Raw genomic sequence first — 17,280 nt, 5'->3', positions numbered from 1 at the left:
TGTCTTTACAGATTTAAATCCAGAATTATTTAATTCAGCCAAAAAGTTTTTCTTTTTCCAACTAGAAAAAACCTAAATTTTTCTAAGATCGCAAAAATAATATAACACTTGAACACACATCTTAGTACTTGAGGTCTTTCTTGTTATTACAAGCCTTCCTTAGAATAGACTTGGTTTTTGCATGTTTTCACTGATAATGCAACAATTATTGTTTGGTGGTGAGCTCCATGTCTTTGAGGTTGAACATCTTCTAGCTATCAAACTAATCTCTAGATCTCTCCATCAGATTCAAGTCAGGATTCCAGCTGGGCCACTCCAAAATGCTAATACTTATTCTGGGCAGAGGAAACATGTTTCCTCTGCCCAGAATAAGTTTAAGTAAGTTTGAGCTTAACTGTATCTATATTTTAAAGTATTCATATAGTTCAGCTGTTATGCAGAATCCAGCTGTCCACTTTGGAGCTGTGGAGCAACTCAAGTACTTTTTCAGTGCTCTTACTCCTTCCCCACCCCCTCAGTGTCTCTTCATTCCCTGAACACACACTCGCATACTCGCATATTACACACGCAGACAAAAAGACCCCTTCCTCATATAAAATGCAGCTTTCTGAAGATGATCATTCATAACACAAGTTTTAACTGTAGTGTGCCTCATTTTACATTTGCAAGACTTTCCTCAGGAGAATCAGATTCTGTTTCACACCTTTGTGTTTCACACTTTTTGGGTTAATGGATAGTCCTAATTTTCTCACCCTCGTCCAAACGGCTGTTTGAAGGTCATCAACTGAGAGGAGTTAGATGTTAGGGCATTCACTTGTTACCATGGAGCTCATTTTTGTCCGTGTCCTCACAGGGACAGCCAAATATGCAGCTTTGTCCTTTGCCGAGGACTGGGACTTCCATTAAAATAAAGCTCTGATGTCTTGACAAAGGGCACATGTGCCGCTTGAAGCTCGACACACATGCTTGATCGGTAAGGTTTACATCACCTGAATGAGCAGACGTCTTTACGCTCCAGCTGAATGACGCCACACAAGACGCACACACTCCCCCAAACCGCCGACTTTTGCGTTATCTCGTAGTCTGTCTGATCCGAGCTGCTGCTCTCTTCCCTCTCACACATCATGTTGTTTCATCCAGCGTGAACCAGCAGCACCAAGCTTCATTAATTAATCATCAACCTAAGATCATCATATCAGCTCTGAGAGCCAATTAAACACTTGTTTTTATTTTCTGTCTTAAGCTGGCGATGATCTTAATATCCTCAAATAATGGAGGCTGGAATTGAACTCATGTAATTGAGATATAGCAGAGGGGTGTTTCGATGAAGTGCCTCGACTCACATAAGCATGCTTGTTCTTTTTTCATGACTGTTCTTATGCTACGCTTATTTTTAATCTGTGTCTTAATTTTACTCGCCAAGTATCACATGTGCTCTTTGTCAGTCTTGAGCTTCTTTTGTAAATTCAGGCCCCTGGACAGGTTGTCAGTCCTTCACAGGACCACACAGAGACATGCTGGACAAGTAACTGTACACACGCGTTCAAATTTCATTTTACTCTGCATGATGAAGGACTTAATAGAAGCTAGAAGTCATAAATAGGTGAGTGAGCTATCATGGCAACAATAAATGGAAAGCTTAATGTGGAATTTGAAGTCTAAGAATCAGGGGCCAAGGATGAGAGAGAAGAAGCGAGAACTTAGGAAGAGACAAAAATCACAACCAAAGATTTTCTTGCACAAAGGATTCTTTCAACGCAGAAGAAATTGTACAATGGGAACCTGTTGTTAAAGGTCAACTTTTATACTAATTGATGTTTTTCAATAAATCAAACTTGCAACAGTAGTTTTTCTCTTGTACTGCAGGCCACGTTGACCTTTCGATTGTTGCCTAACAGCTGGAAGGATTCCAGTCTAAATCTAGTTTTTGTGGAGCTTCAACGTTCTCCATGTTATATGTGGGTTCTCTCTGAGAATCCTGACCATTTCCATCAGTCCCAAAATATGTGTAAGTTATCTGGTGACTGATTATCACCCTTATGTGTGAGAGTGAAGGATTTTTAGAGTATTTCCACTTTTCTTGCAAAAAAAGGAAAATGGAGGATGCCTGTTAAATCTTATTTGCGCAACTATTGTCTTGACAAACTACTAAACAGTTTATCAGTATCTGAATGCGGGTAGAATGTGGCCTTCAAGGTCGAAGAAGAGAAAGACTGAAATATTTCCCAATGCTGTCATAAAAATTCACATTTATTTATCTTTCTCTTCTTGATGTCATCATAACCAAATTTGGTGCAGATTTTGCTTCCTCCTTATAATGTCCCCCATTTTAGTGCCATGTAACTGATAAGCCTCCGTTATTTTGTTTACTTATGGACATTAAGAGCAGTGTACAGACTCTAGGTATGGCTTCCTACGTTGAACATGCAGCTCAGGCACTGTTGGTGGAGAGTGTGCTGAATAGTATCTTTTATTAGCTACACCTGCATCACAGATACTGCACCGGGTTGTGTGAGTCATAGGCAAAACAAGACGAAATGCTTTTTTCCCCCCCTTCTACTGTACAGACTACTGTAGACGGATATTGTTGCTAAACAACTGGCAGAATAAATGCAGGTTCTTCAGTGATAGTTTGTATATGCTGGCATATTTCCATCTATTTCTGAGAGAAAAAGGGGAGGAGACTATGCATTCCATCATGCTGTTCAAACATGAACGTGCTTTTCCTGTGGTTTAATGTCTTTTTCATTCGAAGCTAGCGAATGTGTAAAGTATTTTTTGTATCATAAAGCATCACAAGGAGAGAATTTATCAGAGGGGGGACCCCAGAGGTCCATGGTAACTCTGGAGGAGCTGCAGAGATCCACAGCCCAGAAGCGACAATCTGTTGGACAGGACAATTATTATGCATGTGTGCCACAAATCTGCCCTTTATACAGAATAGATAGTTTTTTTTTCCTCTACATGTAAATACTATTTGTGTAGTAGTAGTCCTTGAACACAATATCCTCGTGATGAAACATGAGCTTCTTTCGTAAAATACATCTAGATTGAGTTTAAAAACGTTTTTGCAATCTCCGTGTGATTTGTGAAAGAGACCAAGTGGGTCCAATGAGAGAGTCCCAGTCTTGCATCAGCTGACTTGTGTAAGCGTAAACTGGCTTTGTGGCTCAAGTTTCTAATATAGCAATTACAGATGGTCTGTGCAGCCAGCTGCCTGGGGGATTGAAGGCAGAAGCACACAGACACTGACTCTGTGAAGCTGCATATTTGAAGCACTTCATTTCTCGCAAGAAAATGGCAAGACGTTCGCTGAGACAGAAAATATCACTAGACTTTCCCCTTGGGTACTTACTTCAGTAGTGATGCTATTTGAAACTAGAACAACGCTGATTAGGCATCACAAGCTGCTGTTGTGCTTAACCCTGCAGGAGTGTCCTGACATTTATTTCATGTTTGATACTATATGCTGAACCTGTGGAGCTTCACCCCACATCCGCTTTCATCCCGCAGAGAAGGATTTTTCAAAGCCTGCATGTGTGAGGGATATGGCCCGCCTGGATTTGTGTCGCATGAATGGCCAAAGGGAGCACAAAAAATGGCTTGTCTTTGCAGACCCTAAGCATATATCCAGGTGTAGATATTTATGTGCTAGAATGGCCTCGTGAAAGTACTGACATAAATCCAGTAGATAATCTGTGATTATTCATGTTAACTCCATTAGCATGCACGTTTGAGATTGTAAAGTGACGTTTGAAAAAGCTTCGTAAGCTGAATGAAGGCCGTTTTTTTAGGTGCTTACTGTTGGTATTTCCCTCAGTTTTGTCAGCTTCCTCCACAACTCAGCTGGCGTTGTTCCCTTTGCTTCCCTTCGGGTCGCACACAAACCTGTTTGACCCTGAAAATTGCTGAAGTGCAGTTTGTTCACCTCCATTCCATCAGGTTTGTTTTTCTCCTGCCCTGTGCTGTCATCAGACGGAGCCCATCATTCCCAGCCAACTTAAGACTCACAAACAACAACAAAAAAAGTGTCTCGAGATGAAGTTGGAATAGTGGAGTCATTTTCGCATTCTCAGCCGGCTCATTATCATTTCTGTTTCACTTAATCATTTGGTTTACAAAGTAGTAAAAACAGTTATTAGAGCAGATGATCTCTGTATGACTTCCAGGCTAACTGTCTCCAGTACTCAGGCATATTTTTCTCTTCATCATTTTGTGCATCTCATCTGCACGCAACAGCCATCTTTCACTCGAGCCTGCTGGCGAGCCGAGTGTGCTGCGAGAGAAAGCATCGCGCTTGTCTTCCTTAATGCTCTTTTCGCCGACTGAGACCAAATTACAGCCTTTGTTTCACCGGGAAACACACGAGTTCTTGTGAGTCATCCAACTTTAGCTCACCCCCGTCAACAAAGTCTGAGAACACAGGATTTTTCCTCCAGTTGGGTTTGTGATTATGTTTGCGGCCATGATTCACATTTCTAATTGTTGGCAAATAAAATTAATTTTATCAAAAAGATTTTTTTTTTCTGTGCTTCTGGGCTGCAGCTTACCTCAGCTTTATCTCATTTTTCAGAGCAAGAGAATCCAATAATGCAGAGATTAATGTCTTTAGTGGGTAAAGTTCTCATTCAAAGTCAAGATAGACTTTCCTCCCTCCAGCAAATAGAGAGAGGTAGGGGGGGATGCGATGAACTTGGCTGGTGAAAGGCAAGATGGATGAATGTCAGGGAGAACGATGGGAAAGGAAGACAGCATGACGGTGGAGAAAACGGGCTGGGGGAGTTGACGTTTAACTTCGGCATGCGCAAAAAAGAAAGATTAGGGGAGCTTCGGTGGAGGAGGGGAAAGAGGGATTGAAAAGACAGAAAACTCTGAGTTGAGGGGGAAAAAAATACAGCAACACAACTCATTGTCTCCCTCCTGCCCCTGTCATCAATCTCCCAAACGGCAGCTGCCTCTCTCTCACACACGCACGCACTCGCACAAACGCATGGAGGTTTATGGCCGCCTGCGTGCACAGCTGATTCCCCTGGTGATGAATCATGGAGCAGCATGGCACAGCACAGCACGGCATTTGTTTGAGGTGGTGTTTTTCTGCTGCGCTGACAGGCTGCATAAGCACTTTTTACTGTGTGTTCCCCTGCATGTGTGTGTGTGTGGGTGTGCATTGTGGCAGCTGGGACCCGGGCTGTTTTGTATGTGTTTTAGCGCATACTTCATTTTTGCCTTTAAAAGAGAGTTCATGTTTTTAAGTGCAGTTGTATGGCATTGGAGTCAGTATCTTACTCGGAGTAGACAGCAGTCGGACTGATCTCATTTTGGAGAATCAGGCAGGAATTCTTATGAGAGCCAAGCAAAACGTACTGGTTCTCCGTCTACAACTACTGAAACCGAAAGCTCTTTCTAACCCCTAAACTACAAGAACGAACCATAGAAGATATTAATTAACACTGGTCAACAGTGTCTGGGTTTTTTTAACTGTTTCAGGGTCATTTTGGTGTGCTGAATCTAAAAAACACATTGGTTTTGCTCAATCAGGTCGACTTTCTGAACTATGGATTCAAACCATGAGCATCAAAATGCATGACTTGACTTGTTCTCACATCTGGATCGGTTTCCTGAGGATCACCGAGTGATGAGCAGGAGGAGAGATTACATTTGCACAGAAAAGATACGGAGATTTTAGCACAATGACGACGTAATGCTCCATTTACATGCAACTACCCTCATAAGTGTTCGCAATTTTGATTAATGTCAGAAACAGTCTAATATATTCTTGTCAATGCTCAACAATGCCTGTGCATTATTTTTGCATTTACTGTTTGAGGGTGCCTGTTATATTAACAGGCATGCTAAGTGCATCATGTTCATGCCTTTGTTTACCATTTCTCTGAGGTCAGAAGTTCGTCCAGTGTTTTATACCAAGGAGCCTTGAACACAGCCCACTGCTATTAAGCCTGATGTGATGTAATCCTGGTTCTTATTAGAATGTGTTACTTTAAAGTGACGACTTTGCAATTTTAAGCACCTTTATTTGTCTAATGATGGCAATGCTCTCACTCTAATTAGCTGCTCTCCTTCAAGTCTGTTTTCGGTATTATGAGCGATGACCCTGATGCTAGACATTGTGTTAAAGTGCAAAGTCTGGACCACAGCCACACGAGGTTCACTAATTAAGCAGCAGAGATGAGCAACTCCGGCAAAGTTTTGAAAAAAAAAAAAAAAATCTCAAGTATTTGTTGTTTATCTTTTTTTTATCATTATTTTTATTAAACTCCGGAGTTTAATAAAACTCTTTGAATTTCGGGTGTGTTGTTCGTAGTTAAAATTAGTTCCTCAATCAAAGAAGCCACAGTACAGACCTCGACGAACACTGATAAAATGTTACAGTAAAAGTCTCATTGATGCTTTTGTTTGTCTTACATGTGGAAAACGTTGTGTGAATAAATACTAAGTTATAATTTTATGTCCAATCCAGCATAAACCTAAAAAAAGAGCCATGGAAAGTCAGATATTAACTTGAAGTACATTATTACTCTGATAACTGAAGGGAGACAAATCCTCTTCTGAGCAGTGAAAGACTTTTGTTTTTAATTTTGTGAATGCCACCATCTCCTTCTGTGCACTCATTTATTTAATGCATTTCATCCCAATGGGATTCAGTGAACAGTCTTATTCAGCCAGTGATTTGATTATGTGTTATTATTATACTAAAGTACTGTTGTCACTTGATACTTAATAACATCTACTCAGGTGAACTTTGTGTCTTTTTCTGTTTGTAGTGGCAATATATATATATATATACGGACGGACGGACGGACGGACGGACAGACAGACAGACAGACAGACAGACAGACAGACAGACAGACAGACAGACAGACAGACAGACAGACAGACAGACAGACAGACAGACAGACAGACAGACAGACAGACAGACAGACAGATAGATAGATAGATAGATAGATGGATGTATATACATTTTTGCTGCTCTCCCATTCACATCCTTTTTCTCCTCTGATGCCATACGTTCTCTCTGTCTGGCACTGTCCACCTCCTCTCTGTGTCATCCCGCGATCCCCACAGCAGGCTGGACATTTGGCACCTCTGACTCGGACAGTATGCTTGTGAATGGCGAGATCAGGGCAGAGAGGTGGCGTTCCCTTTCTGATCTGCCAAATGCTCCCATAACTCATAGTTTCAGTCCAGAACACCTGCTTCACAGTAAACAGTGCCAAAGCTGGAAGGCATGGCACGTATGAGCCAATTAACCTGCCAGCAGGTATGATGTGACTCCTCAGGTTTTTGCGTTTGTGGACGCAGGCGTGAGGATGTGCACGGCAATGACCGAATCTCTGCAAGGACACAGTAGCAGCATTGCAGAGCTATTTTCTTGCTGTATGCTTTACTCTTATCTAAAAAGGATAATGATGCTGTTTTTCAATATCCTGGATCTGCATACTGTTCACAACTCATTAAAGCCAGAATTTGGGCCAAGTCATAGATTTTACACTCGATTTTCACTAGCCTTCCCTCTTCTTACATTAATCTGATAAACTACAGCACCGCACTGAGAAAATGCTACTGTAATAAAAAAAGAAAATTACGCAGCCATGTCAGGGATGCCAATAAATGTTTGCATATGTAAGAAATATATAAATAGTAATTATAGGAAGATGACTTTATTAAAATAGATAATAAATTTTATTCTTCTCAGTTTAAGAAGCAGAAATAAAATAGATTCTGTATTGCAATGTTTTTTCTGCACCATGAGAGTTAGGACTTCTGAAGTCTTTCAACAGACTGTCAGTTGAATTTAGGTCTGGATTGGACTAGACCATTGTGACACATAAATATGCATTTATCTAAACTATCCCATTGTTGTTAAGGCTGTAGGCTTGTTGTATCAAACCTTGCTTGCCTTTTAGTCTGCGTAACTCAGTGGTAGCATTTAATGTAGAACTGAGCCGTGTTGGAGGAAAATGTCAGGCTTGGAGCAGCTTTTCCAGATTCACACAAAGTGACCATGGGAGATCTCACTGAAACCACAGAACTGCGAATGCCGAGGGCATTAACTGCTCAGCGATACCTACGCAGTTCAAGGTTCCTTCGACTTTCCATTTACACAAAGCACAGCAGCGGTAGAAGGTCCTTTCAATACTGTAGACAATATCACAGAAGGAGGGGAGGGGTGGTCTCAAAGGAGAAGGGAAGCAAGGAAGGACTAAGAGGGAGCATGCAGAGAGGCAGTCTCAGAGGACAAAAAGGGGTGTGATGTGTGGGCCCAAGGAGTAAACAATCACAAAGACGCCAATTTTACCCTCTGAATCTTCGGTTAACGATTAATCTGCGCTGTGGATTCAGTCTCTCAAAGGGTTGCCCGCTAACTTTTGTGATTTAAAAATAGAGGTGGAAGTTTTGACTCCGAATCCGAGGTTAGAGGGTAACAGCGATGTGCAGCCAGCAAGTTAAGCTGTGTGAGTGTGTGCGAACTGCACTGTGTGGGGTAAATTATGTATGTTAATTTGGAGAAGCACAGGCATGAATATTCCTTTGTCCTTGTCTTTTGTTAAGCAAATGCAGCCACATCCATCAGCCTACACAATGTTGTCCTTACGACGGATGGTAGCAAAGAGAGTCAGATGTGTTCATTTTTATTCGGACTCAACAAACAACCAGAGACACAATGGTATAGTTGATACTTGAAAATGAAAGGGTGAGGTACTCTGAAAAAGACTCGGTAAAATGCAAGTAATAGTTTTAATAGTATATTTTTCTTATGGCGTTTTTGGCATTGATGTTTTTGTTCTGCTGTATATTTAATAAACATAGCATCTTCTGCTTATGTGCTTTTCATATAGTAATGCTTGAAAAATCTCTTTGCTGTGCATCTTACTGAACAACCCTCATGGCATGTTTGATTCCCACAGCAATTTTGCAGACTTTAAGTGGATAAATTCAGCATCCCAACTGAGCTTTTTGGACCTCATCCAAGTCCTGATATTCATACAGTCTGAGAGACACATTGCAACTCCAGGGGTCTGGATTATAAAACAGATTTATGGTCAAATTCCATCATTAAACTCTCATTTCCTCTGCATTGCATGAAACAAAGTCACAGGGCGGATGTAATTTGTTTAAGTTAATTTGAGATTTATGAAGGTCTTTAATTGCACACAGTATTCTTTGAAATTCTGATGTCCAGTTGGTGTACATTTAGCAACAGCAGGTGTCTGGCGGTTGGAAAACTGCAAGTTTGATTCCAGCTTCCCTTCAACTGAACTGTAACTTGCCAGCTGGTTTGCAGTTCATCTCATGCATGTCTGAACAAATTGGTGAAATTAATCATTGTAATAGTTCTGATTTACTCGAGGACTATTTAAGTTTAGTTTATTTACATTTTTACAAGAAAACACAATTTTTGGACTTAGTTTTGGACTAATTGATCAATTAGGCTTAATTAATGGAAAATCTTATTTTTTCAGCCTAAAAATTTCAACAAAAACAAGATGATAATTTGAACCTGTTGAAGAGTAAAACTACTTAATATTTTTCTACTTTTACGATTAACCAGGTGTCTGCAGACTGTTTGACCACATAGGCATTTTTGCCTGTGTTTCACCTGCGTTTCAGTCAGCTTTGTGTGCACAGCCATGAGTTTGTGTGTGCGCCTGGGTGGGTGGGAGTGCTGTTGTATCATCCTCCTGAAACCGGCGTGGATGAGAGATGTGGATTGGCTGAGGTTTTATTCCCCTCACTCTTAGAAATGTAAGAAAAATAGCACAGTGGAGGAAGGGAGTAGATGAAAATAGCTCAGTAGGCAACCGCTGACTCACAAGGCAAAGCTGGGAGTCAGGATGACATCTATTCCAATATACATCAAAAATCAGCTTGTGTAACTACCTCTGTATCCAGGAGCTGACAGATCTCAGTGCCCCTTGCCACATCCTGTATGAATGTGGTGCACGTTTCTCGTCTGTGGCTGCATTAAAACAGGGAGGTGACATTACAGGTGTCATTTATTTCTTTTGACAGCTCAGAGTCTTTGGGGCATGAGGGCTGGCTAGATGTGATGTAGCGTGATCAGCTAACTTTGTGACTCATTCATCATGCCACTCATGGAGGGCAGGCTATCAAATTTTAAATTTTTTTTGTAAGCACTGTGAAATGGAATACGAACATGAACTGAACTCATATTTGAATCAATCCGATTAAAATATCACTTCAAGCATTAGTTTCTCATGCAACCACAACTGAGAAAGTTGCAGGAATTGCAAGGAGGTGTGGCATGTTAGGAATTTTAAATGGGAAATGTTTTCATTAACTTCACTGTCTGGCATATGATAAAAATTTGATTGATTTTCTGATATTTTGGAAAAGAAAATCAAAAGCTGGAAATGTCCTCACACCCTCTTCAGGCTGACAGCACTTTAAGAAAGTTATTGAAACACTTTGAATCCCACCCCACTGCTGGTCTGGCTGCGATCAAACGCATCTGACCAAGCAGCTGTGATGAACAATCCACAATCTCCACCTTAAAGACTATTCATTAGTCTTTAAGGTCTTTAACTTAAGTCTTTAATTTGACTGCTTTTCCAGTCAAGTTTCTGCTTGACTGGAAAACTTCAGTGACATAAATTTTGTTATGACTTTTGTTGTTTGATTATCTTCCAACAACAACCAGTCATCACTTGATATAGCTTGAAAGTATTCTGCAATTTTTGTTTTAGTATTTTCAGTTGGAATATTTTACAATCGATGCATCAAATTTCCAACAGTTTAACTTGGGTTTTATTTTTTGGAAGCAGCTGATTGGTGCTTTCAGGATGTGTAGCCTGGCAGCAGCACAAAATTCTGGTTATTTTGGGGAGTACATCTAATTTAAAAAAATAATTAAAATCTGAGTCTTAAATAATTCATACCCCAATAATGGCTTTCTTTCAGGTTGAGGCTCAGAACGATGCAGTCTCTTTTTGGCGGTGGGGAGCTCGGGCTGCTGGGAGGAGGAGGCAGCGACGCGGGAGGCCTAAAAGAGGACGGCTGCGGCAGCGTGGCATGGAGGACCTCGGCTCTTTCTTCGGACGACGTGTACTCCGCATCCCACTTCACCCTCATCTCCGCCTACCAGGAAATCAAAACAAGACTGGCCAGCCTGGAGCGAGAGAACACCAGCATCAAGAGGAAGCTGAAGATCTACGAAATTAAGGTGAAAGCATTTTCAAGTCCAACATTCGGCTGCCTAGAACAAAAAAAACAACACAAAGAAAAAACTAATCAACCCGGTTGTTTTTGTCCTTTGCGGTGTCAGATAGAAGGACTCCTGGTTTGTGCTGTTGATTTACTGCCAAGGCTCACACAACCTTTTTCAATTTTTATGAAGGTGGTGAGAGTTTCAAAAAGAAAAAAACAGAGTCCAAGCCGACAGCTGGCACAGAATCTGTGGAGGAAGCTAAGATTAGGGTGATGGCAGGGAGGCTTTCCAAACTCAAAGACTTGGAGCTCATAACCAAAGACAAATAATCAAAAAGCAGTGGAAATGAAGCTGGTTTATTGGCATTACAGATTTATTGCTGTAATGCCAATAAATATTTTTCTGTTGGTAATTGGTAAGGATCGAAAATAAACTGTAAATACAACCTGATTAAAAAATAAAATTAAAACTCTTGTACATTGCCTTATTATTCTGTCAGATACTACTGGCTGATTGTAATTTTTATATGATTGAATTTTATGTAATGTCTGGAGAGTAGGTTTAAAGACTACAGAAAATGTTCATATTTATTCAGGGATTGGTATGTTTTGAAATGAAAATAATACATTGGTTGCTTTTGAATTCCTTTTATTGTCCAAAATAAAAATAAGAAATGTAATGGAAAGCAGTGTGAGAAATGAGTCATATCAGTTGTTTTTATGCAGGCAAAAACAGAAAATCAACACTAAATTTTTGTAGGTCAATTGAAAAAAATAAAAATAAAACAGGTCAGATACAAACCAGGAGGGAGAGTTGTATCGGCGCATTTGCAGGTGCAACAACTTCTCCAAATGGCCAACATCTGCACCTGCCTCCACCAAAATCAACACCTGCCTCTCTGTGGAACCGTCCCTGAGCAAACGGCCACCTGTGAGTGAGTCAACAGCAGTTTGGCAGCCTGAAGCCTGCAGGAACAGATGCTTGCTAAAAGCATCCAGGAGTTCTGACTCTTTCCTCCTTAAACTTCATTTGCACATATTTGAAATTCTCCAATACTAATACTGTTTGGGTGTATTTGTTTCAATCATGATGTTTTTGCGACTTTCTTTTGATTCCGCTTTAACCTACTTGATACAGTTGTAGACCATATTGAAATCCTTAAAGTAGAAAAAAAATGAGAAAAGTCTGCTCCTGCATAATTCCTAGAATAAGCAGAAAACCTAAGACTAATGATTGGTGGGATACTCTTTTTTTCTTTTCTTCTACTAATCCTCCTTTGTTCTTGATTTCAACAATTCATCTCCCCCTTGCTGCTCACATCATTATCTCCTTTTGCTCCCTCATGCTTCATCCTTTTTTGTCATGCAACACACTCCTCCTCCCATGTAGATCTTTTTTTCAACTGCTTTTCCCATTTTTATTTATTTTCAGTCCTCCTACATAATTTCTTTCCACTTCTTTTCCCTAAAGCTCTCCTGATTTAATCTGTATGCCAATTCAGCGATTGCTGAATCACCTGCTGTCTAATTGAACCAACAAGTCTCATCTCCAAACATCAAACATGCCGGTCAGACTGTACTTTGAATCGAGCAGCTCTGCCGACACACTAATTAATCCTGGATACTCAAACAGGTGATTGAATATGTAAATACCAATCACCTCTTAATGCAAACATTGAATTGACCCATACAATGGCAGCAAGTGATTAAAATGTATTTATGTTGCACAAGAGCATTAGAAGTGACAAATAAAGAAGAGCTAAAAGCAAAACATGAATATGATCAAACAGGTCATAAAAATTATTCATAAAGTCAAACTGATTAATTGCCAAAATGAAAAACAAAAGAATTCCAGTTTTACAGAAGATTTGATTTGCAAAGATGAATGCAACACTTTCTATATTGCCTTTAAAAGACTTTGTCTCAAAATGAGTCAGAGGCACCATTATGACCCCAGACGACAACAAGGGATGTAAACCTCTGAGAGATCACAGATAGAGGGAGCGACAGCACCATGAATAAATTTAGAAGACAGGGCTAATATTTTAATATGGATTCCTAAATGTACACAGCCTCAGAAATACTGATACCTCTTTCAGATTTAGAGATAAAGAATGTGGTGATGCAAGTGAAGCCTTCTTATCTCAGAAATGAATCATCAAAAATATGAGTGGAAACATGTAAAGGATGGCTTTTAAGTACATATTTTCTGCTTTTGTTTTAATATTAAAACAGATTTATGTATTTTTTTTGGTCCTGACATTGAATGTTGAACATGCTTGACAGAAGGTCTGTCTAAACACGGTGGCACTACAGTCACTTCACATAGGAAGTGGAAAATTTGCCACGATTTTGACTTTTACACAAATGACTTTTTACCCCCAAATGATTGACTGCAGAAGGAATGGGGGATTGACAATGAATTGAGCTAATCTCGACAACAATCACCAATAAACCAATCAGCAGTCTCTGCCTGCAAGGTGCTCTGCAGCCGACCTCCACCTCAGACTTTGCTATCAGACTGTGGTTTAATTAGTGATGTGCTAACTGTGTTATCATTGGTGTTTCTGTGTTCTGTACTCCAAACGTAACAGGAGATATTAATTACCAGGAGCTGCTGCTATAATTACAAATGGATTTAAATGACTTAACACTTAAAGTGAAACTGATTGGGCACAGTTATTAAAAGTCCTAAGATTCCTGGGCTCATATGTACCTAACAGTGAAGTTTGGCTTCATCATTCATTTTCCGGACGCTCCAGATGGTTTGTTACATAAAATCATCTGGGAAGTCATTGTTGGGAAGGATTTTTTTTTTAAACAAGCCAGGGTTTTTTTCAAAAGGAACTTGGCAGTAGATTGAAAGAACATAACAGCTCAACAGAGAGGAGCCAGTTGGTGTAATCAAGCCAGTCAGGAAAGAAAGAAATACACTTACAAAAGTCACAGCCATCAACACTAATGATTGTAGTTAAAACGGTCGTATTATGTAAAATTTACCTTTTTGATCTTTACCTCATGTTATAATGGTATCGCCTCATTAAAAACACACCTGGATTCCTTCCTGCATCTTTGAGAAATTCTTTAATTTCCCATGGCAACCATTCAGCTGTGGAAATGGCTGAATTTCCACAGCCCCTTTGTGCCTCAGAGGATCTGATCCTCCTCAGAGCAGAAGTTGCCATGATGCCACTCTTCCATCTCGCAGAGCTGAGCAGCTCTTTCAGCCTGGCAGCACCAATTAGCAAACACCTGGAAGAACTTTGCATCAGCTGAGCTCATTATATGAGATGCTTCTCAGTGCAATGCTGCTAAAAACTTTTTGAAGGGTTAATAGAAGAGCATTGTTGTGGTGACTTCAGTATGAGGTTTCAGAAAGAGCAGGAGTTTTTAAAGAGATAGAAGACCAAGTTCAAGGCATTAAATTATGAAGCCAAATTTCTTCTAATAAATATGTTATATAAAGCATTTTTATAACAACTGAAGGTAACATGTTACTTGAATGTGCTATGAAATGGCACTATTTGTGCCTGGAAAACACATAATACTGACATTTGCCTTTAGTTTCTTTTTCAAAAGAAAACAGGCTACACACATTAGAGAACCATATTCCTTCAGATGGATGGACGGACGGACCGACCGACCGACCGAATCTTGTATTCATCCTGTCTGGACCCTGTGACAGACTTGTTCTTTCTTACATCTTATGTTTAATCATTATTTCAGGTTCGATAAGGAGAAGAATTTCGACTAACACACTCGGCCTCACACAACCCTGTTAGTAACAAAGCTGCAGCAAACAGAAAACTCCAGAGCGCAGCTGCTGCTATGATGGATGGGAACACTTCCTGCTGCTTTGAACACGGGCTGAAGCGAGGTTCCTCTCCAGTTCAGAGTTCCTGAAGCTCAGCGCTGTCAGAAAACTCTGGCCCTCGGGGGCGACTGCACATGTTTACCCCATTTACTGTTAAACCGAGCAAAGAGAGATGCTCTTCTAAATGGAAAAGGGTTGTTTTCTCCTCAAATAGACATTGCATCAGTGCAGCAATGACTTCACACAGAAAATGAAAAGCCCTTATGGTAGGCACTCTAAATGGAAATGTGTTCATTTAGGTTGAACGACACTGAGTTATATAACCAGCATGTCTGGATCGCAGCGCTCTGCTAACAACCAGAGTTTGGTTTTGTAAGCCTAAAACCTTTAGAGTTTAGACTGAATCTGCTTTAGCCTTCAGCTTATAATTCCCAGTTTTGCTTTCACTCAGCTTAAATACATTTTTCATTAATTTAAATCAAAAACGAGACTTTTCAGAAGTGACCTGATTGAAATAAACAGCCCCTCGACAGCAGGTTGCACTCACGAATAGATGTGTAGTAATCCTCAAAAGTGGATTGAGTGGCCAGTGCTGTTGTAGCTGAAGACATAAAGCTTGATTTGACAGAAGGGTTCACAGTCTAATTTCTGAGCTACAGGAAGCCCAAAGGAGCTTGAAGTCCTTTGGTTGTCTCGGCAGATTGCTGATTTACCTACGTTGATAGGAAAATGGATGGAGCTAAATACAAAGCAATCCTAGTAGAAGTGGGATGAAGGTTCATCTTCTGGCAGCTTAACATGCAGCCAAAGCTGCAATGGAAGGATTTAGATCAAAGCATGTGCATGTGCAACCCTGGCTCAGCCGAAGCCTATAATTAAACCCAATTAAGGATCTCATGTAAGGATTGAAAACTGTTGCTCACAGATAATCTCCATCCGATCTGAGTGAGCTTGTGAGCTATTGTGCAAAGAGAAATGGGTAAATATTAAGTCTCCAGACACAACACTGGTAGAAATTAACCCCGCGTGACTTTCAGCTCGATTAAGTTTACCAACTGTGTCAGAAGTTAGAAGAAGATACAAGATATTCTGTCCAAAAGATTACCATTAAGCGAGCAGAATAAATACTTCATGTTACTGAAACATGGCAGGAAAAGCAGCATTGTCATCCATCCAATTTCTGATCACCCTTCTCCCTAAAGGGGTCGGGAGTTGCTGGTGTCAATCTCCAGCTGCATTCCGGGCGAGAGGCGGGGTTCACCATGGACAGGTCGCCAGTCTGTCGCAGGGCAACACAAAGACAAACAACCATCCACACACACTCACACCCAGGGAGAATTTGGAAAGACCAATTAACCGGACAGTTATGTTTTTGGACTGTGGGAGGAAGCCGGAGAACCCGGAGAGACAGACCACGCATGCACAGGAACAACATGCAAACTCCGTGCAGAAAGACCCCAGCCGGGAATTCAACCCAGGACCTTCTTGCTGCAAGGCAACAGTGCTACCAACCGCGCCACTGTGCAGCCCGCATTGTAGTCTTTACTGCAATATATTGTTTTAATGAACATGAACATTAATTAACTGTCTGGTGTGTCTTTGTTTTTGCAGTTCCCAATGATCAGTGAGTTTGGGGAGGATACCAACTCCTATTGCTCCTTTGAGAGTAAAGACACGGCGCTGCTGCAGTCAGAAAACGGCAACCTGCACCAGCGAGTCAACGTCCTGACCCATGAGGTATAAACCCAGTAAAACAAGGGGGAAAAGAGTCCAATTTTACATGCGTTGCTTATCTTTTGATGCGGTGGAAAAAAGAAAAGCCTTATCAGACGAATGTATTTTTTAGAGGACTCATTCAGTGGAAATCCTTCTTCCATTAAAACCTAATTTAATTACAGTAGAATTTAGGTCAGGAAACGTCCAGAGCTAATTAGGCTGCTGGAGCTGCTGTCTGGGCAAAAATGACGAGGAATTGATACAACCGGAGAGCTGTTCAAGAATGAAGTAAGACACTGGAGCTTCAGGCTGTTGATCTTGGAGATGCTTTAGCGATTACTCTGCAGACGCTGTCTTTGGAAAAGTTATAGCAGAGGATGACGGCAACATCTTTGTTAGAGCGTGTGCATGCGTCATACGAGCACATTTTAAGAGCGGGGCTTTGAGTGTTTTTCTGCTCAGCTGCCGCTCCAGTGCTCTCACCACTGTGTGAACGAGAACACGGGGAAACGAGAGGCGGCTCGCACAGGAAGGCCGTGGTGAAACTGGTAGCAGCAGCGGTG

The 17,280-nt window shown here is 40.8% G+C and overlaps 1 protein-coding gene across 2 annotated transcripts in view; it reads left to right on the top strand.

Moving 5' to 3' along the window:
* Nucleotides 1-17,280, top strand: part of tbkbp1 (TBK1 binding protein 1) — a 58,744-nt gene that overhangs the window by 16,442 nt on the left and 25,022 nt on the right. For both annotated transcript variants that reach the window (XM_055042973.1, XM_055042972.1), the window contains exons 2-3: nucleotides 10,942-11,203; nucleotides 16,613-16,738. In XM_055042973.1, coding sequence (XP_054898948.1) covers nucleotides 10,958-11,203; nucleotides 16,613-16,738 — 372 coding nt within the window. In that variant the 5' untranslated portion in view covers nucleotides 10,942-10,957. The remainder of the gene's footprint in view (nucleotides 1-10,941; nucleotides 11,204-16,612; nucleotides 16,739-17,280) is intronic.

This window comes from Poeciliopsis prolifica, unplaced genomic scaffold (assembly GCF_027474105.1).
Source record: "Poeciliopsis prolifica strain line A6 unplaced genomic scaffold, Auburn_PproV2 SCAFFOLD018, whole genome shotgun sequence".
NCBI classification, from domain to species: domain Eukaryota; kingdom Metazoa; phylum Chordata; class Actinopteri; order Cyprinodontiformes; family Poeciliidae; genus Poeciliopsis; species Poeciliopsis prolifica.
This window is presented reverse-complemented; position numbering and strand designations above follow the sequence as displayed.